This window comes from Rhinoderma darwinii, chromosome 1 (assembly GCF_050947455.1).
Source record: "Rhinoderma darwinii isolate aRhiDar2 chromosome 1, aRhiDar2.hap1, whole genome shotgun sequence".
NCBI classification, from domain to species: Eukaryota; Metazoa; Chordata; class Amphibia; order Anura; family Rhinodermatidae; genus Rhinoderma; species Rhinoderma darwinii.
Genome location: NC_134687.1, coordinates 480,762,005 through 480,783,648, shown reverse-complemented (window position 1 = coordinate 480,783,648; position 21,644 = coordinate 480,762,005). Strand labels below are relative to the sequence as shown.

Here is a 21,644-nt window from a genome sequence, read left to right as displayed (position 1 = left end):
CTCTGTCCCAGTTATCGCCCCATCTCCTTGCTCAATGTCGACCTAAAAATTTATGCCAAGTTGTTAGCTAACAGGCTGAATAAACATCTCCCTGCATTAGTTCACCCGGATCAGGTGGGGTTTGTGCCGGGTCGGGAGGCGAGAGATAACACTCTTAAAACTTTTGATATTGTCCACCATGCCCAGACTCCTCACATCCCCCTCATGATCCTGTCCCTAGATGCCGAAAAGGCGTTTGATAGGATATCCTGGCCTGCCCTCGACCAAACTAAAATAATGGCCCTCTATCATTCTCCTTCCGCACAACTAAAAGTAAATGGCTCCCTTTCTGCTCCATTTGCTATTTATAATGGTACCAGGCAGGGGTGCCCTCTATCCCCATTGCTATATGTCCTCGTTATGGAACATCTTATGGCCTCCATTCAGAACAGCTCAGATATTAAGGGCGTTGTCATTGGTGGGACTGAATATAAGTGTTCTGCCTTTGCTGATGACCTATTGGTTTATCTCACGGACCCGCATATCTCGCTTCCCTCATTGATGTCCGAGCTGTCCCGCTTTGGAGTTTGGTCAAATTTTAAGATCAATTTCTCCAAGTCGGAGGCGCTGAATGTATCCCTACCATCCTCGACACTATCGCTCCTCAAACATAATTTCCCTTTCTCCTGGCCTGCTAGGGGTATTACATATTTGGGTACGCGCATTAGCTCTGATCTCTCCCAACTGTTCCCCAATACCTTTATTAGCCAAGTTTCGCACAGACCTGGCCTGCTGGAATAAAAAGGAATTCTCTTGGTTTGGCTGTATTAATATCGTTAAAATGTCACTTCTCCCCAGACTGTTGTACCTCCTGCAGACTATCCCTATCTCCATCCCATCCTCTTATTGGCCACGTATCCAAAAATGCTTCGGCTCCTTCATATGGCCAGTGGGACGTCCCCGCTTGAGTAGGACGACTCTTACTCACTCCAGGGGTGCTGGTGGCGTTGGTCTGCCGGATTGTCGCCTTTACTATTTAGCGTCCACTCATGCGCGGTTCCTGGACTTCTTCCACAATCATGACTCTAAACTCTGGGTCCGTTTAGCCCAACAGTTGTGTACTCGTACCCTTTCAACTTTGCCTTGGACCCTGCCTGGGAATAGACCGACTTCCGCCTTTTTTGTCGTTTACCATATCCTCTTGGCACTGCGGGCCTCTGGGAAGTCAGGCTCACTAGTTGACCCATTGGGTCCTTTGACTCCCGTCACGGACAACCCCGCCTTTCCGACTGGGGAGGCGCGTCTCTCCTTCCTGGGTAGGTCTTCCACCAACCCCATGTATTTCTCTCAGGTTCTCTCTGATGTATCCCTGCTCCCATTGGCCACGATCTGCCCAGCTGATACTCCCTTGCCCCGTCATATATTTGCATACTCCCAATTACAGCATTTTTACAGTGTCACTAAGCTTAGCGCTCATCTTCACTGGCCGCTTACTGATTTTGAGCAATTGTGCGTTACCACTCGGTCCCCGGAGCACGCCATCACCACACTCTATAAACTTCTCCTATCCCAGCGATCCCCTCATCTCCCATCCTTCTGTAGGGCATGGGAGACAGAATTAGGCGCGACCTTTTCTGATGCTCAATGGAGACGGTGTTCCACCCTGTCCCAGAAGGCATCCATAGCCGTCAGAGCCCAGGAAACCAGCTACAAAATTATTTCTAGGTGGTATAGAGTTCCTGCAGCCCTGCACAGATGGTACCAGTCGGTCCCTGATGAGTGTTGGCGGTACGGGGCGTCGGGGGCCTCCATGTCGCACATTTGGTGGAGTTGCTCTAGTTTGCAAAGTTTTTGGGAGGCGGTTCTTAAAATTATAGTGGAAGTGACTGGGGTTTCGGTCCCTAACTCCCCTGAGGCGGTCCTTTTATTTATGCCGCTTACCATTTACAAAGGTTCCTTAATTAGACATTTACTCCAAGCTGCCAAATCCGTTATCCCTCGTAAGTGGAAAACAGCGGTCCCTCCGCTGCTGGATGAGTGATTCCAGGAGGTCGCTTTGCTACAGCGAATGGAACACCTTCTGGCTCATTCCCCGGCCTCTTCTAGATGGTACAAGGATACTTGGTCTCAATGGCTAATGTTTCTCTCTTCTCCCACCTATCACAATGCAGTGGCCTGAGAAACACATCATTTCTGTTAAGGATCTGCCAGGCACAGCTTCTGTGTCTACGCCCATAGGTAATCAGTCTGCACCTGCTTCTATGTCTGTGAGACTGACTCCATCTTCCACCACTCAGGATGGCAGGCTTAGGAGTGGGAGAGCCTATCACAGCCTGGCCAGACGGAGCTAGCTCCCGCCCTCTGTCTATTTATACCTGCCTTTCCTGTTCCTCCTTGCTTGTGATTCTTCTCGTTTGGTTTCCTGGCCCTGCTGCAGCTTCTTGAACTATTTGACCCTGCTTCATATTGACCCTGGCTTACTGACTACTCTCCTGCTCTGCGTTTGGTACCTCGTACACTCCTGGTTTGACTCGGCTTGTTCACTACTCTCCTGCTCTGCGTTTGGTACCTCGTACACTCCTGGTTTGACTCGGCTCGTTCACCACTCTTGTTGCTCACGGTGTTGCCGTGGGCAACTGCCCCTTTTCCCTTGCTTCTGTGTACCCTTGTCTGTTTGTCTGTCGTGCACTTATTGAGCGTAGGGACCGTCGCCCAGTTGTACCCCGTCGCCTAGGGCGGGTCGTTGCAAGTAGGCAGGGACTGAGTGGCGGGTAGATTAGGGCTCACTTGTCTGTTTCCTTACCCCCATCATTACATAATCACAAGCCCATATACCTAGTCTACCCTGGTCCCTCACACTACTATGGACCCCCTTGAGACCCTGGCTCAGCAAATGCAGGGTCTCTCCCTACAGGTCCAGGCCCTGGCTCAGAGGGTCAACCAGCCTGATGCTACCATGGTAGTGCCCCTCACCTCACCTCTTGAACCCCACCTCAAGTTGCCTGACCGGTTCTCAGGGGACCGGAAGACTTTTCTCTCCTTTCGGGAGAGTTGTAGGCTCTATTTTCGCTTAAAGCCCCACTCCTCAGGTTCTGAGAGCCAGCGGGTGGGTATAATTATGTCCCGGCTCCAGGAAGGGCCCCAAAAATGGGCCTTCTCCTTGGCTCCTGACGCCCCTGAACTTTCCTCCGTTAATCTTTTCTTTTCTGCTCTCGGACTCATTTATGACGAGACTGACAGGACTGCCTTTGCCGAGAGTCAGCTGGTGACCTTACGTCAGGGTAAGAGACCTGTTGAGGAGTATTGCTCTGACTTTAGGAAGTGGTGCGTAGCTTCTCGGTGGAATGAGCCTGCCTTAAGGTGCCAGTTTAGGTTGGGTCTGTCGAACGCCCTGAAAGACCTGCTAGTTAGCTATCCCTCTTCTGACTCCCTAGACCAGGTTATGGCTTTAGCGGTACGACTTGACCGACGTCTCAGGGAACGACAACTTGAAAGTTTTTGTGTTTTCTCCTCTGACTCCACCATGATGCCTCCCGAGGTTCCGTTGCTTCGTTCTTCCACGGAAGACTCGGAAGTACCTATGCAACTCGGGGCCTCCGTGTCCCCCCAACAACGTAGAGAGTTCCGCAGGAAGAATGGTCTCTGCTTCTATTGTGGGGATGACAAGCATCAAGTGAATGCCTGTCCTAGGCGTAAGAATAAGCAGCCGGAAAACTTCCGCGCCTAAGTGATCATCGGGGAGGTCACTTGGGCGCACAGGTATTTCCCGTAAATACGAAACGTAATAAAATCTTGCTTCCCTTTCAGGTCTCTTTTGGTGGTAGGTCTGCTACCGGCAGTGCCTTCGTGGATTCAGGGTCTTCTGCTAATATTATGTCTGTGGAATTTGCTATGTCTCTAGCTATGCCTTTGATTGATTTGCCTAAACCTATTCCGGTAGTGGGTATCGACTCCACTCCTCTTGCTAATGGTTATTTTACACAGCATAACCCTGTTTTTGAACTCCTTGTTGGCTCCATGCATTTGGAGCAGTGCTCTGTACTGTTGATGCAGGGATTATCGTCCGATTTGGTTTTAGGCCTTCCCTGGTTGCAGTTGCATAATCCCACGTTTGACTGGAATACTGGGGATCTTACCAAATGGGGTAATGAATGCTTGACGTCATGTTTTTCTATTAATTCTATTTCTCCCCCTGAGGAGGTGAACACGCTACCTGAGTTTGTTCAGGACTTCGCTGATGTTTTCTCTAAGGAGGCCTCCGAAGTGTTACCTCCTCATAGAGAATACGATTGCGCTATCGATTTGGTACCAGGAGCTAAGCTCCCTAAGGGTAGGATATTTAATCTCTCTTGTCCCGAACGTGAAGCCATGAGAGAGTATATCCAGGAATGCCTGGCCAAGGGTTACATTCGCCCCTCTACTTCTCCGGTAGGTGCTGGCTTCTTCTTCGTAGGAAAGAAGGATGGTGGTCTTAGGCCATGCATTGACTGCCATAACTTGAATAAGGTCACTGTAAGGAACCAGTATCCCCTTCCTTTGATTCCTGATCTCTTTAATCAGGTTCAGGGGGCCCAATGGTTCTCTAAGTTTGATCTACGGGGGGCGTATAACCTTATCCGCATCAAAGAGGGGGATGAGTGGAAGACTGCGTTTAACACGCCCGAAGGTCATTTCGAATACCTCGTCATGCCCTTTCGGTTGTGTAATGCTCCCGCGATCTTCAAGAATTTCATAAATGAGATTTTAAGAGATTACCTGGGGGTATTTCTTGTAGTGTACCTTGATGACATACTTGTGTTTTCCAAGGACTGGTCCTCCCACATTGAGCATGTCAGGAAGGTGCTCCAGGTCCTTCGGGAAAACAAACTGTTTGCGAAGACCGAAAAATGTGTGTTTGGGGTGCAGGAGATACCATTTTTGGGTCAAATCCTCACTCCTCTTGAATTCCGCATGGACCCCGCCAAGGTCCAGGCTGTGGCGGAATGGTTCCAACCTGCCTCCCTGAAGGCGTTACAGTGCTTCTTGGGGTTTGCTAATTATTACAGGAGATTTATTGCTAACTTCTCGGTCATCGCTAAGCCTCTTACGGATCTCACTCGCAAGGGTGCTGATCTCCTCCGCTGGCCTCCTGAGGCTGTCCAGGCTTTTGAGGTCCTTAAGAAGTGCTTTATCTCGGCCCCGGTGTTGGTTCAGCCCAACCAGATGGAGCCATTTATCGTGGAGGTTGACGCGTCCGAGGTGGGAGTGGGGGCTGTCTTGTCCCAGGGTACCAGGTCCCTCACCCATCTCCGTCCCTGTGCCTACTTCTCCAGGAAGTTTTCACCCACTGAGAGTAACTATAATATTGGCAACTGCGAACTCTTAGCCATTAAATGGGCATTTGAAGAGTGGCGCCACTTCCTGGAGGGGGCTAGGCACCAGGTAACGGTCCTCGCCGACCACAAGAATCTGGTTTTCCTAGAATCTGCCCGGAGGCTAAACCCAAGACAAGCTCGATGGGCGTTATTTTTTACCAGATTCAACTTTTTGGTTACCTATAGGGCTGGGTCTAAAAATATTAAGGCCGATGCACTGTCGCGTAGCTTCATGGCCAGCCCTCCTTCGGAGGAAGATCCTGCTTGTATTTTGCCTCCAGGTATAATCATTTCCTCTATTGATTCTGATTTAGTCTCTGAAATTGCTGCTGATCAAGGTTCAGCTCCCAGGAATCTTCCTGAGAACAAGCTGTTTGTTCCCCTGCAATTCCGGCTAAGGGTACTTAGGGAAAATTATGACTCTGCACTATCTTGTCATCCAGGCATCCTGGGTACCAAGCACCTCATTGCCAGAAACTATTGGTGGCCTGGGTTGCCTAAAGACGTTAAGGCCTACGTCGCCTCTTGTGAGGTTTGTGCTAGGTCCCCAGAGACCTTGGACCCATATCTCCATGGATTTTATCACCGATTTGCCTCCATCTCAAGGCAAGTCGGTGGTGTAGGTTGTAGTAGACCGCTTCAGTAAGATGTGCCACTTTGTGCCCCTCAAGAAACTACCCAATGCTAAGACGTTAGCTACCTTGTTTGTCAAACACATCCTGCGTCTCCATGGAGTCCCTGTCAATATTGTTTCTGACAGAGGGGTACAATTTGTTTCTTTGTTTTGGAGAGCCTTCTGTAAAAAGTTGGAGATTGATCTGTCCTTCTCCTCTGCCTTCCATCCTGAAACTAATGGCCAAACTGAGAGGACTAATCAGTCTCTAGAACAATATTTAAGGTGTTTTATCTCTTACTGTCAATATGATTGGGTCTCATTCATTCCTCTCGCCGAATTTTCCCTTAATAACCGGGTCAGTAACTCGTCAGGGGTCTCCCTCTTTTTCTGTAATTTTGGGTTTAATCCACGGTTCTCTTCCGTTTCACCTGGTAGTTCCAACAATCCCAAGGTAGAGGTCGTTCATCAGGAACTGTGCAGTCTGGGCCCAGGTTCAGAAGAACCTAGAGGCGTCCCAGAGCATACAAAAAACTCAGGCAGATAGAAGACGTTCTGCTAACCCCTTGTTTATGGTCGGGGATCTGGTGTGGCTATCGTCAAAGAACTTACGCCTTAAAGTTCCGTCCAAGAAGTTTGCTCCCCGGTTTATAGGGCCGTACAAGGTCATTGAAGTCCTCAATCCTGTCTCCTTCCGACTGGAGTTGCCCCCATTTTTTCGAGTACACAACGTGTTTCATGCCTCCCTCCTTAAACGCTGCTCCCCGTCCTTGGCTCCCTCGAGGAAACCTCCTGTCCCCGTTCTCACCCCTGAGGGGGTAGAATTCGAGGTGGCCAAGATTGTGGACAGCAAGATGGTCCAAGGCTCCCTCCAGTACCTGGTCCATTGGAGAGGATACGGGCCTGAGGAGAGGACTTGGGTACCCGTCCGGGATGTTCACGCTGGGGTATTGGTCAGGAGGTTCCACCTTCGTTTCCCCAATAAACCAGGTCCATCTAGAAAGGGTCCGGTGGCCCCTCATAAAAGGGGGGGGTACTGTTAAAGGGAACCTGTCACCAGCATTTCACCTATTAAACCGACTATACCTGGTGGTAGTGGGTGAAAAATGATTTCTATATAACCTATAATTATCTTCTTAGTCGGCTCTGTAGCTTTAGTATTTAGCTTTTTAGTGTTCCCACACCGTATGCTAATGAGCAGAAAAGAGTCAGATCTTCATTTGAAAAGAGTCAAATCTTCGTTTTGAAAAGAGTCAAATCTTCATTCCTCAAGTCTTTCCGAGTTTACCTCACCTTCTAACTTTTGATTGACAGCTCCTCGCCTTCCCCCAGCACACAACATCCCGCGCTTGTGCATTGATGTCCTCCTTTGGTGTGTGCGCACAAAGGGACACCGGATTATTACGATAAAAGGCGCGAAACGTTTGCAGACCGTTATTTACAGTCGGAGGAGGAGTTTAGGAAAGGGGATAACGGCAATGAACTTTTTATAGCAGCAGCCAGTGAGGGAGAAGTAAAGTTCAATAGGTGAAATGCTGGTGACAGGTTCCCTTTAAGGATCTGCCAAGCACAGCTTCTGTGTCTACGCCCATAGGTAATCAGTCTGCACCTGCTTCTATGTCTGTGAGACTGACTCCATCTTCCACCACTCAGGATGGCAGGCTTAGGAGTGAGAGAACCTATCACAGCCTGGCCAGACGGAGCTAGCTCCCGCCCACTGTCTATACCTGCCTTTCCTGTTCCTCCTTGCTTGTGATTCTTCTCGTTTGGTTTCCGGGCCCTGCTGCAGCTTCTTGAACTATTTGACCCTGCTTCATATTGACCCTGGTTTACTGACTACTCTCCTGCTCTGCGTTTGGTACCTCGTACACTCCTGGTTTGACTCGGCTTGTTCACTACTCCCCTGCTCTGCGTTTGGTACCTCGTACACTCCTGGTTTGACTCGACTCATTCCCCACTCTTGTTGCTCACGGTGTTGCCGTGGGCAACTGCCCCTTTTCCCTTGCTTCTGTGTACCCTTGTCTGTTTGTCTGTCGTGCACTTATTGAGCGTAGGGACCGTCGCCCAGTTGTACCCCGTCGCCTAGGGCGGGTCGTTGCAAGTACAGGTAGGTAGTTCATAAAAAAAAAAAAAAAAAGAATAGAACACATTACTTTATTACACAACACTTACATTCAAATGTTTATGACAAAACCAAAATTATTGCATACAGCATATTTATATATACATATTTCATATCTTTCTGTGCAAAATCTGACACTAGGCAATTGAAGCTGGCAGGAAACAACTTGAACTGCTGCCATTTATTGAATGCCAACAATCCAAAGGGTTGGGACAATCTAGTTCCTGTCAGTAACCATGCCATAATCAAGGTGGATGGCAAATACCATGTCTTGTTACACATCTTCTAGCTAGTATATGATCAGTGCAACTTAGGAAATGCACAGGTTTTAACAAAGATTGCCTCAATACCATTAATAAAATTGGCCATGTATGTAACAATAAATAGTCAACACCATATAAAAAAAAAAAAAAAAAGTATATAATAAAAAAAAGTTCGTATAGGCATGTTCCATTAGGTTTAACAGGTATATTATTATTTTTTATTTGTTTTGCTGAATTGTACCTGAATAAACCCTATAATCAAAGACTTTAGTCAGCTACAAAAGAAGAAGACACAGAATGCACATGAACAATATGTGCAACAGTGGGAAACATTTCCATTCAACGTATGACCCTTTAACCTCCCGCGTCTTAATAATGAAAAATATCGGAACATTGATTCTTGGACAAGTTATCACGTCTGGCATTGAGGAACTTTAGAGGGGAGTTTTTCTGCACCCAGAGAGGAATTTTGCCATGTTAAAACCTTCTGGTATCTGAATATGCAAAAACAGATGTAGTAAATCTTGACTGTCATTATAAAAACATTCATAGGCGGATTAATAATGAGACCCCATGACAGGGCAGCTCCTGATGTATCTGTCGGAAGAGCATGGCACACTTGTTCCTCTCCTGGACGTTTCCTAAACTGTTGTACAATCTGGCTTGCAAGTACAGGATGTCTCGAATCTGTTCTTTACAGTCCACCTTAGAAAAGTAAACTTTAGCTTCATTCAGATTTAGAATGGCGGATTCCAAAGCTATAACAAACAGGTAAGAAAGAAGTTAATTGTTTAGATTAGAGATTAGATTTGTCCCATTAACTATAAGGAAGAGGTGGAAAGACCAATTCTATCTTTTGTCATATTTAAGAAAATGACATTAAAAAAAAAAAAAAAAAAAAAAAAAAATGTGACAGCACTCCATACTTTGTGAAAATGTCAAATCATTTTAGTCAATTGTTTTATCTGTGATCAAACACTTTATTTTATACATATGGGTGAATAAAAGAAATAGAATTGTTCACAAAGCATGGAACGCTGCCTCTTTTTATTTTTACTATGATCAATTTGTGGATCGTTAAAGGGGTTACGTGTGGACCAAAAATTATTAGCAGTGTATAGATTTTTATAGCGCTGCCGGGGGACCGGAAGTCTAGTTCCACAGCCTTCTTTGATGATGATACGACGCTTCGTCATGTGACCGGCCCCGCTGTACTCCTGCTATTGCTTGTACATAGGACACACGTTAATATTATAGAATCCATTTCTCACTGAAGTCATAATACAGAGCAGGAATAAATACTTTGAAACAGACAAAATATTTAAATTAACAGTTACGTTTCGTTTTCTTGGATATATACAACTGGCTAAACTTGTGGTGAGCCAGTTGTTTGCCAATATAATAGTGAACGACATTGCGGTTATCAAAGTGCGTTCTTTAGTTACACGGTTTATCAATAATATTTTAACCCCTTATAGTCAAAGCCGTTTTTCACTCCCTGCTTTCCAAGAGCTAGAACTTTTTTTTTTTTTACATCAATAGAGTGTTTTGTAGGCTTATCTTTTGCGGGAGGAGTTGTATGTTTTTATGGGCACTATTTAACTGGGAAACTGAAAAAATAATTCTTTGTGGAGTGGAATTGGGAAAAAATTGATTCCTCCATTGGTTTTATGGCTTTCACTGTGTGGTAAAAATGTCCTCTTAACTTTACATATTCTGCTGGTCAATACGATTATGGCACTACCAAATGTATATAGTGTTTTTTTTTTAAATCTTTTACAAAGAAAAAACTATTTGTTCCAAAAAATTGTTAAAAAACCCATAACTTTATTTTTTCGTTGATGGACCAATGTGAGGTCTTATCTTTTGCGGGACGAGCTGTAGTTTTTATTGGTACATACGACTTTTTGAGACATTTTTACTACATAGTTTTTCACCGCTAAGGTGACCAAAAAACAGCGATTCTGGCATTTCAGTTAATTATTTTTTTTACGGCGTTTACCGTGGGAGTTAAATAAGGTTATAGTAGTTCAGACTTTTACGGTTGCAGTGATACTAATTTTGTTTCTTTTTTTATTTCCTTTTTACATTACAATAGAGGGAAAATGGGAAACGTGTTCGTTTTAAGAAAAAGGAAAGTTAAATAAAGTTTTCAGTAGTACAAAAAATATTAAGACTTTTTATTAGTCCCCCTAGGGCAGGGGTGGGGAACCTTTTTTCTGCCATGGGCCATTTGGATATTTATAACATCATTCATGGGCCATACAAAATGATCAACTTTAAAATTAGCCTGCTATATTTGGTCAGACATTTAACTCACCCCTAATGTGTTGATTGACACTCTGCATCAAGTTTTCTTTGTAGTCGCCATTTGTAGGATGTCAAACCACTTACGTTTTAAGAACTATCCAGTGTGTGTGTCGCCAGCGACGCGTTTATTTTGCTTTGCGGCCGTGGCAATTGCATTTAGGTCCTAACTCTACATGAGGTCTCAGCTAAATTTGTACATTTTAAGAGCAGGAGGACGGACAGAGCCAAGTAGTGTCATTCACTACAAGGACTGAGTGAGGTCGATGCGTGATGGCCCAGGAGTGGACCAGTCCAGTCACCTGACCTGAGTCACCTGACCTCATTCAGACCGCCGCTGCCTCATCCACTAGTAGTGAATGACACTACTTGGCTCCGTCTGCCCTCCTCCTGCTCCTAAACCTGAGTGACGTCACTAACATTTAGGAGTAGGGAGGACGGAGCCAAGCAGTAAATGACACGGCAGTGGTCCGAGTGAGCTTGGTGCATGCTGGCAGGGCCAGATCAAATTATTTCCCCACCCCTGCCCTAGGGGATTTGAACCAGTGATCGTCAGATCACTGGTACAATAAACATCAATATATTGCTGTATAGTGTAATTTTTACAGGCTCCTTTTAAGTCCTGCCAGAGGCACCATTTAACAGGAGCAGAAAGAAGGCAGAACTTTGGGCCCTCAGTAGGCCCCGAGGCTGCCATGACAACCATCGGCACCCCACGATTGCGCTGTGGCCGAAGGAGTCGGAGGGGGCCATCCCCCTCGGTGGGCTTAGATGCCGCTCTCCCTGTTGACGGTTAAACGGGCAGGAACAGAGCGATCGCTGTTCCTGGCCATTAGGGCGAGGTGTCAGCTGCAATACACAGCTCACACCGGCAGCATATGGGGCAAATAAATTAGGCAAATTGCAATGCTTACTATCTGTCTTTTTCTGGGATGTGTATGATGCTGCTGAGGCTACTTGACACTTTGCGACAAGAAACATTGCACGACCCTTATCCAGAACTGCGCCATGAGCCAGAATGGGCTCTATTGCCATGTGCAGAATATTCAATGCTTGTTCTGGGATGCCAAGCATCAGCTGTAAAAAAACAAAAACAATAGATTAAAATTCTTTTAGGTGATGACGGGATGGAGAGATTAGAGATCAAAAAACAATTGCCTGATAAATAATAATAAAGTGTGCTTATCAGAGACAGATGGATAATGGAAGGATGGATGGATGGATGGATAGATAGATAGATAGATGGATAGGGGTGTGTGTATGAGATCACTAGATAAGCAAATAAATATGTTTGTGCATAAAAAATTAGCAATTAATTTTATTAGGGAAAATAGGCATTCTTTATCACCTTCCTGCAGCCTGTAGGCTCTTTATAAGTGTTAAAAACCTTAGTCCACAAGAAAAAAATCTGTCTAAAGTAATACAATAAACAGTAGACAGGAAGGAGTAGAGGAGCGGGATGCAGCTGCAATTTCTCTCTGTGTCTGAGACTGCATCCTGTGAGAGGTGAGGGGGAACAGAAGTGTGCAGACATCTGATTGGGTATGAAGCCTGAGAACAGCGCTAGCATCACAGCAGGAAGAGGCAACCCACTCAGCAGGCATGGAGAGGGAAAATATGTATATTCCTTAAGGGGGCCCTCTATGACATCCATATGAATTGAGACAACCCCTTTATAACATATATCCACACCTTCCTAAGGAGTGACTGATTTTGCTGAATGGAAGTATTTATAAATTTCCTACCTGTGAGAAAGCCAAATTGAGCACTGTCTCAGAGGCCAAGAACTGTAAGCGGTACTCCCTAGATCGAGCTAGTGCTTGGAGTAGAAGAGGCAATGCCACGGGATGACAGGAAGATCTCCAATACAGCTCTGCTAAGGATAGAAGGACTCTGCAAAGACAAAGTAAAAACAGTGATACGATTTCCATTAGGGTATAATTACACCAGGTGGATACGCTGCGTGAAAGTACAAAGCGTATCCATCCTGGGTGCCGCAGGGAATTACAGACGAAAAACCGCATCAAATTGTGATGCAGTTTTTCGGCCGGAATGTTCGCTGCGGAAAATTACAAAAAAGTTTAAAACTTACGTAGCCACGGCAACGCGTCCCTCTGCCGTCATGCAGGCCGGCTTCCTGAGATGACGCTTCATCCCATGTAATCGCTGCAGCCGGTTATTGGCTGCAGTGGTCACATGGGATGAAACGTCATCCCAGAAGCCTGGCCTGGACGAAGAAACATAGAATTCTGGGTAAGTAGAAGATTTTTTTTTCTGAGTTGCATTTTTGCGGCAGAATCGCTGCTTTTCTGCTGCAAAAAAAAGCAACATCTGCTATTTGTTGCAGGCTTTACCTCCCCTTGCATTGAATGGGGACAACCAGCATTTACACAAATACAATTGACATGCAGCGGAATAAAAAATGCAATGCTGGTCAGTTTCAGTGTTTATTCCGCTCAACATTTACGGAGCTTGTGGGTGAGATTTGTTCAAATCTCATCCACTCTGCTACTGTATTATGCTGCGGATTTTACGAAGTCAGTTGCGGAAAATCTGCAGTATTTACGCTACGTGTGAACTTACCCTTACAGTGGAAAACATTAAGAAGCATGACATAATATTAAACAACTGGGAATTTTATATATTAAAAAAAAAGTCACAAAACACATCATTACAAAGTTGGCAGCGCTTCACTTACATGAAGTGTAACTAACCTTATAACCATCTCCATGTTCTTTACTTTCTGACAGTGGGTCAGTAGCACCTGTAGAATTTTATGAGCTTCTGCTGTTTGGTTTTGTGCTTTCAGAACAATGGCTTTCCTAAAAATAAAATAAAAATCGTTCTTCTGAAGTGTCCCTGCTTACGTCACATTAAACAGCACAAATGACAACAGTTTGGCATACCTGTACAATCCCTCAACGCTGTTCAGGGCTGTTATTCCAGTCACAAGTGATTCAGTAATATGATACTTCCCATCATTCATAGCTCGATCAAACTGTATTTTCTGATCAAACAGCATCCAAAGCTGGGAAATATAAGATCATGGAAACAAATAAGTTGTATAACTGTACAAGAAACACAAATGGATTCAAATACAAATGGACCTCTGCTAAAAAGCAAAGCAATGGCTAAACCGTCATAAATAAGATAGATCCTATTTGTAAGAATAGAGAGCGGAGTGTCAATGGTTCAGCACAGGACAGCCGACAACCGGAAATCTTGCCAGACTGGTAGATCAGCTGAACTTGTTGGAGACTCTTCTTACTAAATTCCCAGTAATCGTCTATTTAGAGTGAACTAATTTCATCTTGATCTTACACTTCTTCATGTAATGATCAATTTCTCTCTATCTTTCTAGGATATCAGGCTACAGGAAGTTTCCGATCATTGCTTATAGTTACCCCAAAATTTTTGTTCTCAGGTACATATATAAAATTGTGTTTACTACTTTTTTCTTTTGTGTTATATTTTTTAACCCCTTAATGACCGGGCCGGTTTGTCGCTTAATGACCAAGCCAGATTTTGAAAATCTGGTATGCATGACTATCAGAGAATATCTCCATAAAGGTTTTGCATATCCAAGTAATAAGGACATTGATTTTTTTGTCACATGTTGCACTGCATATTAGTGGTAAAAATAGGCCGATACGATTTGCAATTTTTTATTATAAACACAAAATATTAAGAAACTTTTGAAAAAAATAGATCCCCCTCCCATATTTAACCCCTTCACCACTGCCATATGGTATATATATCCGTAGCACACACACGCCCCCTTGCCAGTTCGGCAGACATGATCTCTCACAAGAGCTGGAGATGAGCTCTCCAGCTCACACTGTCTGTAGCACTGACACGCCCCCTTGGCTGTTCAGATGAGAAGACTGCAATCGCACACTCCCATGCTGTGGCACTGTCCATATCTGATTGGACAGTGTCACAGCCATAGTAACACGCCCCCTTGCCAGTACACACCCCGTTGACTGTTCAGGTGGTTATTTAAATATCGGGCGCCAAATATAAAGGCACCGATATCTAAATAACAGAGGGAGGTAGAAAAAAAATGTAAAGTGCCCCAGGGTTTGTGCAGCTTTCCCCATTACATGCTGCACATGTATGGGGAGATGAAAGGTTCTCTTTAACCCCTTAAGGACGCAGCCTAGTTTTGGCCTTAAGGCTCAGAGCCCATTTTTCAAATCTGACATATTTCACTTTATGTGGTAATAACGTCGGAATGCTTAAACCTATCTAAGCGATTCTGATATTGTTTTCTCGTGACACATTGGGCTTCATGTTCGTGGTAAAATTTGGTCGATATATTCAGTGTTTATTGGTGAAAAATTGCAAAATTTAGAGAAAATTTAGAAAAAATTAGCATTTTTCAGAATTTAAATGCATCGGCTTGTAAAACAGACAGTTATACCACCCAAAATAGTTACTAGCTCACATTTCCCATATGTCTACAGGAATTAAAGCAAAGTGGAGGTGAATTTCATTTTTCTTGCTGAATTTAAATTTTATTCAATTTTTTTTACCAGAGAAATACTACTAAATATGTATTGTCCAGATTCTGCAGTTTTTAGAAATGTCCCACATGTGACTCTAGTGTCCTCGTGGACTAAAACACAAGCCCTAGAAGAAAAGAAGCACCTAGTGCATTTTGAGGCCTCTTTTTTATTATAATATATTTTAGGCAGCATGCCAGGTTTGAAGAGGTGTCGAGGTATCATTTTGACCGCACAGTTTTTTTCACAGCACCTATTCAAATTTTTATTTTTTCCAATAAGATGTCATTTGTGATCAAAATGTCTTATTTTCACAGAGAAAAAAATACCCCATTTTGTTGCCCAATTTGACCTGAGTGCAGCAATACCCCATTTGTGGTGATAAACTGCCGTTTGGGCCCATGGGAGGGCTCAGAAGGAAAGGAGTGCTATTTGTTATTTGGAGTCCAGATTTTGCTGGATTGGTTTTCGGGTGCCATGTCGCATTTGCAGAGCCCCAGAGGTATCAAAGCAATGGAAACCCACCAGAAGTGACCCCATTTTGGAAACTACACCCCTCAAGGAATTCATTTATGGGTGTTGTGACCATTTTGACCCCATAGTTTTTTCACAGAACTTACTTGAATTGAGCTGGGAATTAAAACAAAATAAAAATGTTTCCAATAATATGTAGTTTTGGCTCAAAAGTTCTTATTTTCACAAGAAATAAAATACCCCATTCTGTTGCGCAATTTGTCCTGAGTGCGGCAATACCCCATTTGTGGTGATAAACTGCCGTTTGGGCCCATGGGAGGGCTCAGAAGGAAAGGACCAACATTTGGCCTACTGGGGATTTTCTGGTGCGAAGTCATGTATGCAGAGGCCCCTGAGGTACCTGTACAGTTGAAACCCGCAAGAAGTGACCCCGTTTTAAAAACTACACCATTAAGGCATTCATCTAGAGGTGTAGTGAGCATTTTGACCGGAGACATATACCCCATAAACTGTAATGTGGGTTCTCACGGGTACAGCAATACCCTCAATGTGGCTGTTAACAGCTGCCTGGGCACGCAGCAGGGCCCAGAGGGGAATGATGAGGGGGATAAGCTGTGTGGAGTACATCAGGGTAAGTAAAACTGGGGTAGATTAAAAATCAAGGGATGTATGATAAATTTGCTATATTGGGTCCTTCCTTATCCCCCCTCTTATAGCAGACTTTGCACCTCTTGACTTTTTCCCTTCTTGCCAGTTTGGGGAACTTCTCCTGGAAAGTGTTGCCCTGGTACGATGCGTGTGGCCCCACTTCCAGAAGTACTGGGTGCCCCCCCCCCCCTTCTTGGTCCCTAAAGATTAGGTTCTTGATAATCACCTCTTGAAATTCCAGGAAAGTTCCCCTCTGGCCTGCACATCGATGTAGCACGTACGCATTGTACAATGCCATCTGTATGAGGTGCACGGCCAGCTTCTTATACCACACCGCATGGTACTGTAGGGCTTCAGGACTTGATCTGACAAGTCCATCCCTCCCATGTACCTATTGTAGTTCAGGATACAGTCTGGTTTGGGGGTCTCTGTACTGGTACCTCGTCCTGGTACATGGGTACTGGTGTGGCATCTCTCTTGTCCTTGTATGTGACACACAATATGTTGCTGCTAGAATGTGCCCTGCTCTCACCCCTTCTTGTTTGCCCAAGCAGAGTCTTAGGGAGGCCTCTCAGATTTCTTCTAGCAGTGCCGCATAACTTCTGGAAGCGAGGCACTTGAAGATTGGGACGCTGGTATAAAAATTATCCAGGTAGGGGTGGTAACCCTGGTCCAGCAGTGGGTGCACCAAATCCCACACAATTTTTGCATTAACTCCCAGTAAGGGGGGGGCATTCTGGGGGCTGAATACTGGTTTCCTTCCCTTCATATATCCTACATTTGTAGGTATAGCCTGATGCACTCTCGCACAGCTTATACATCTTCACGCCATACCTTGCCCTCTTACTCGGCAGGTACTGGCGGAATTGAAGCCTCCATTTAAAATGTACCAAGGACTCATCAATAGAAAAACACTTCTCGGGGGTGAATGCTGGGAAAACCGGGCACTGAAATGGTCTAATAGGGGTCTCCGTTTATACAAACGGTCAAAACTGGGGTCATCTCGGGGTGGGCACGGCTCATTATCAGTATAATCTAAGAAGCAAAGTATTGCCTCATTTATTTATTTTTTTAGGTTCCAGTTCAGTTCTGAAGTTGCTTTGAGGGGCCCATATATTAGAAACCCCTATCACACACCCGATTTTAGAAACTAGACCCCTCAAAGTATTCACAACAGCATTTCACGGGAATTTAGAGCAAAGTAGAGGTGAAATTTACTTTTTTTTTTTTTGTCAGAAAATCCTTTTTATACCATTTTTTTTTATAACACAAAAGGTTTTACCCGAGAAACGCAACTCAAATATTTATTGCCCAGATTCTGCAGTTTAGGAAATATTCCACATGTGGCCCTAGTGCGGTAATGGACTGAAGCACCGGCCTCCGAAGCAAAGGCGCACCTAGGGGATTATGAGGCCTCCTTTATTTAGGCACCATGTCCGGTTTGAAGAGGTCTTGTGGTGCCAAAACAGTGCAAACCCCTCAAAAGTGAGCCCCCAAAAGTGAAAACTAGACCCCTTGAGGAATCCATTGCAGTTTTCATGGGGTGCATGTGACTTTTTGATCAGTTTTTATTCTATTTTTAATTAGCGTGGTGAATAAAAAAACAGCAATTCTACTATTGTTTTTTTATTCTATTTTTTTTACAGCGTTCACCGTGCGCTATAAATGACATATTCACTTTATTATGCGGGGCGATACGATTACGGCAATACCAGATGTTTATAGTTTTTTTATGTCTTATGGCGTTTGCACAATAAAATAAGTTTTGTAAAAAATCATTTACTTTTTGTGTTACCTTATTCTAAGAGCCAGAATGTTTTATTTTTCAATCAATAAAGCCGTGCGAGGACTTATTTTTTGCGTAACGAACTGTAGTTTCGATCAGTACCATTTTTCGGTACATGCGACTTTTTGATCTCTTTTTATTCCATTTTTTGGGAGGTGAAGTGACCAAACAATTGTGCTTCTGGTACGGTTTATTATTATTTTCTTTTACGGCGTTCACCGCGCGGGATAAATAACGAAATAAATTTGTAGTTCAGGCCGTTACGGACGCGGCGATACCAATTATGTATAGTTTATATATTTTTATTAATAATAAAGGACTGATGGAAAAAGGGGGATTTTTTACTTCTAAAACTTTTATTTTCTTATTTTTACACATTTTTTTTAACTGTATTACTTTGTCCCATTAGGGGACTTGAGGGCAGGCGGCCCTGATCACAATTCTAATACACTGCACTACATGCGTAGTGCAGTGTATTAGAGCTGTCAGCTACTCACTGACAGCAAGCATAGTGGATCCTGACTTTGTCAGGACCCACTAGGCTTCCGTCGATGGCATAGCCGGACGCCATTGTTAGGTGTCCAGTTGCCATAGTCACCATCGCCGGCCGCGATCGTGTAGCAGGCGGGCAATGGCAGCTTAACTCCTAAAAAGCTGCAATCCCTATTGAACGCGGCTTTTAAGGGGTTAATCAGCGGGGACACCGCGATCGGTTACCGCTGTAGGAGCTGCGGCAGCTGCTGTACGAGACAGCAACTGTCACAGCTCCTCTAAGAGCGCTGGCCGGGTATTCAGATGCTAGAGGGAGCTTAGGTGGCGCTATCTACAGAGGGTTTTGTGCTGCCATCATGGGGGTTGTGGGTGGCACTATCTACAGTAGGGGGTGTATTCCGGGGCTCTCAAAGCACCGGGCGACATGAGAATGCAGCTCTGCTCACACTGAAGCAGCACTGCACTCATTAACCCGTTCCAGGCTGTCAACGTTTATACACGTGATAACCGTACGGGGCATCGGCTGTTAGAACGTATATAGCCGTATGGCAGTCGTGAACGGGTTAATAATATTTAACCCAAAAACGAATCCTATTATTCTCCTATGCATAAGGATGTGAACTTTGTAAACATTGTGTAACGTATGAGGCCACTATATCTACCTCCATTATTTTTAGACACAGCTTCTGTGTGTGGATGATAATCATTCAAGTACAGAATTTTTTTTAATAAAGGCGCAAAAGCAGATAGATACGGGGGGTGGACAAGACTAAAATTGGTAGATGGGGGTAATTTTATGTTTGGGGAAACGTACATTCTGCCAGACAGGAACGTATCAATGCCTGAGCACCTGACACCCATGCAAAACGAATTAATGCTATGCAGAATGTTTAAACTTAGTGCGAGTGAATAATTGTAGTGGTCATTATATATTGTCTAATATTTAGTCATTTTTGGTTTCTCCGTCGGACAAGCGGTCATATATGTCTATGTGGGAGAGGGACTTACACACATCCCTTACTGTTAGGGAATGGCAGGATATGGCAGAACGTACTGCGAAAATTTCTATTAACGCTTCGCTGGTCGAAGCCAATTATAAAGTATTATTACGATAGTATTTATCTCCCTCCAGACTGGCCAAGATGTTCCCTTCTACTTCGTCTTCTTGCTTCAGACACTGTGGATGTGTGGGAGACCCTCTGCATATATGGTGGGGTTCCTGAAGGTACGCCAGTTTTGGCGACGAATCTTTAATATATTATATTCTATAACTCAGGTTAACTTGACATTCTCCCCGTCACAGGCGTTACTTAATGAGACCATCCCTGGATTATCTAAAGCCTCTCATAAATTTGTATCCTCTCTCTTCCTGGCAGCCAAAATTGCTATAGCTACATCTTGGAAAAGTCCTGTGATTCCTCTTCATCTGGTTAAGACTAAACTGAATTGGATTATGGTCAATGACCGTTTACACTGTATGGTCTCAGATAAGGAAGAACTCTTCCTTCAAGTTTGGCAGCCATGGCGCAGATACCTTGGGATGATCTCTTAGGTCCATTTTGCCTGGAAGACATTTGACTCTCATTTTCCTGTCTTTCCCCCCTTTTTCCCTCCCTCCCTTTTATTACTTCCTTAATTTTTGCTTTCCTTTTTCGATATACGGCAATATTTGGAATATATTTGTCTGTTATGATTAGATTTACGGGGAATGCCCCCAACTGCTATTTGCATTGTTTGATGTACAGTTTACCTTTCCTTAAACCCCTGCAATAAAAATTATTGAAACATAAAATTAGTGCAAGTAGGTTCGGATAGGTGTCTACTTTTTTTGGGAAGGGGGCTTTTTAATTTTGTTACTGTACGACATTTTCCAAACATTTAGCATTTTACCGTATTAATTAGTATTTCATTATTTTTATTGTGGTGACACAGGTGAGCAGGGAACACATGATCTGTGTGTTCCCATATACAGATCACTGAAAACAGTGATCTAATGGTATCAGTCTATTAGATCACAGTTAACAATAATCTGTATACACAGACATGCAGAGAAGTTGCAGATCCCATTTTCTCTGTATGCTTACAAGCCCCCTCTGCACAGGGAGTCCCTGTGACATCATTACTGATGTCACAGGGTTTGCTAGCAATTGCCAAAAAGGAAGAAGCAGCGCACAGTGTCATTAAAGTCAGCACATAAATTAGTGGGTTGCAGGACCAAGGACCATGCCATTAAACCATTAAATTAGGTGGTGTGGGTGAGAAGGGATTAAACAATATCAGTTTCCATAAAGATTTGCTCCACAGTAAAGTCTAAACATGTATGTATGTATGTATGTATGTATGTATGTAACATACGAACAAACAAAGGAAATGCAGAAAAACTCATTTCAAATTTGTAGTGATATGTAACATTTCACCTTTGCATGCTGGGAGTTTGGAGGGAACCTTTCTTTTAAATGTTTTAAAATCTCAGAAGCAGCAGAAAAACAGCCCTGCAAAAAAAACAATTTATGGATTACCAGCTTATTTATGAGAGCATGTACTTATGTAAAGACAATACATGGTGCTTTACAATAACCCACAATTTTAATTATGTAAAACAATAATGTGCTCATTAATAGACTCACCTGTTCTGCATGTAGCTCTGCGAGATGGCACAAAACTACTGCAAATGATTCAGTGTTATTCTGCTGGACGCTAACATTAACAGAATCCAAGCTATTCATACTGAGGAGCATCTGTGCCTGCTGCAATGCCATAGTGCTGTAAGAGAGAGAATATTATGTCTCCAGGTGTCCATCAAACCCTATAGGCAATGTCCATAGTGAGGAGCATCTGTGCCTGCTGCAATGCCATAGTGCTGTAAGAGAGAGAATATTATGTCCCCAGGCATCTATCAAACCCTATAGGCAATGTCCATAGTGAGGAGCATCTGTGCCTGCTGCAATGCCATAGTGCTGTAAGAGAGAGAATATTATGTCCCCAGGCATCTATCAAACCCTATAGGCAATGTCCATAGTGAGGAGCATCTGTGCCTGCTGCAATGCCATAGTGCTGTAAGAGAGACAATATTATGTCCCCAGGCATCTATCAAACCCTAT

At 44.1% G+C, this 21,644-nt stretch overlaps 1 protein-coding gene across 1 annotated transcript; it reads right to left on the bottom strand.

Moving 5' to 3' along the window:
* Window positions 1-8,081: 8,081 nt before the first annotated feature.
* LOC142743757 (anaphase-promoting complex subunit 5-like) lies at window positions 8,082-21,305 on the bottom strand. Its single transcript, XM_075854767.1, has 7 exons — window positions 21,171-21,305; window positions 20,961-21,035; window positions 13,545-13,666; window positions 13,353-13,460; window positions 12,384-12,531; window positions 11,553-11,715; window positions 8,082-9,089 (listed from the first exon to the last, which is right to left on the bottom strand). Exons 1-7 carry the CDS (start codon window positions 21,300-21,302, stop codon window positions 8,878-8,880), a joined length of 960 nt encoding a protein of 319 aa, XP_075710882.1. The 5' UTR covers window positions 21,303-21,305; the 3' UTR covers window positions 8,082-8,877.
* Between the last annotated feature and the right edge of the window lie 339 nt (window positions 21,306-21,644).

Excerpts from the sequence above, each read along its gene's own strand:
- LOC142743757 (XM_075854767.1), bottom strand. The coding sequence starts at position 21,302 with ATGGCATTGCAGCAGGCACAGATGCTCCTCAGTATGAATAGCTTGGAT. Across the intron at positions 13,667-20,960 it reads CAAACTCCCAGCATGCAAAG|CTTTGGATGCTGTTTGATCA; the intron begins GTGAAATGTTAC and ends TATATTTCCCAG. Across the intron at positions 13,461-13,544 it reads AGCGTTGAGGGATTGTACAG|GAAAGCCATTGTTCTGAAAG; the intron begins GTATGCCAAACT and ends TTTTATTTTTAG.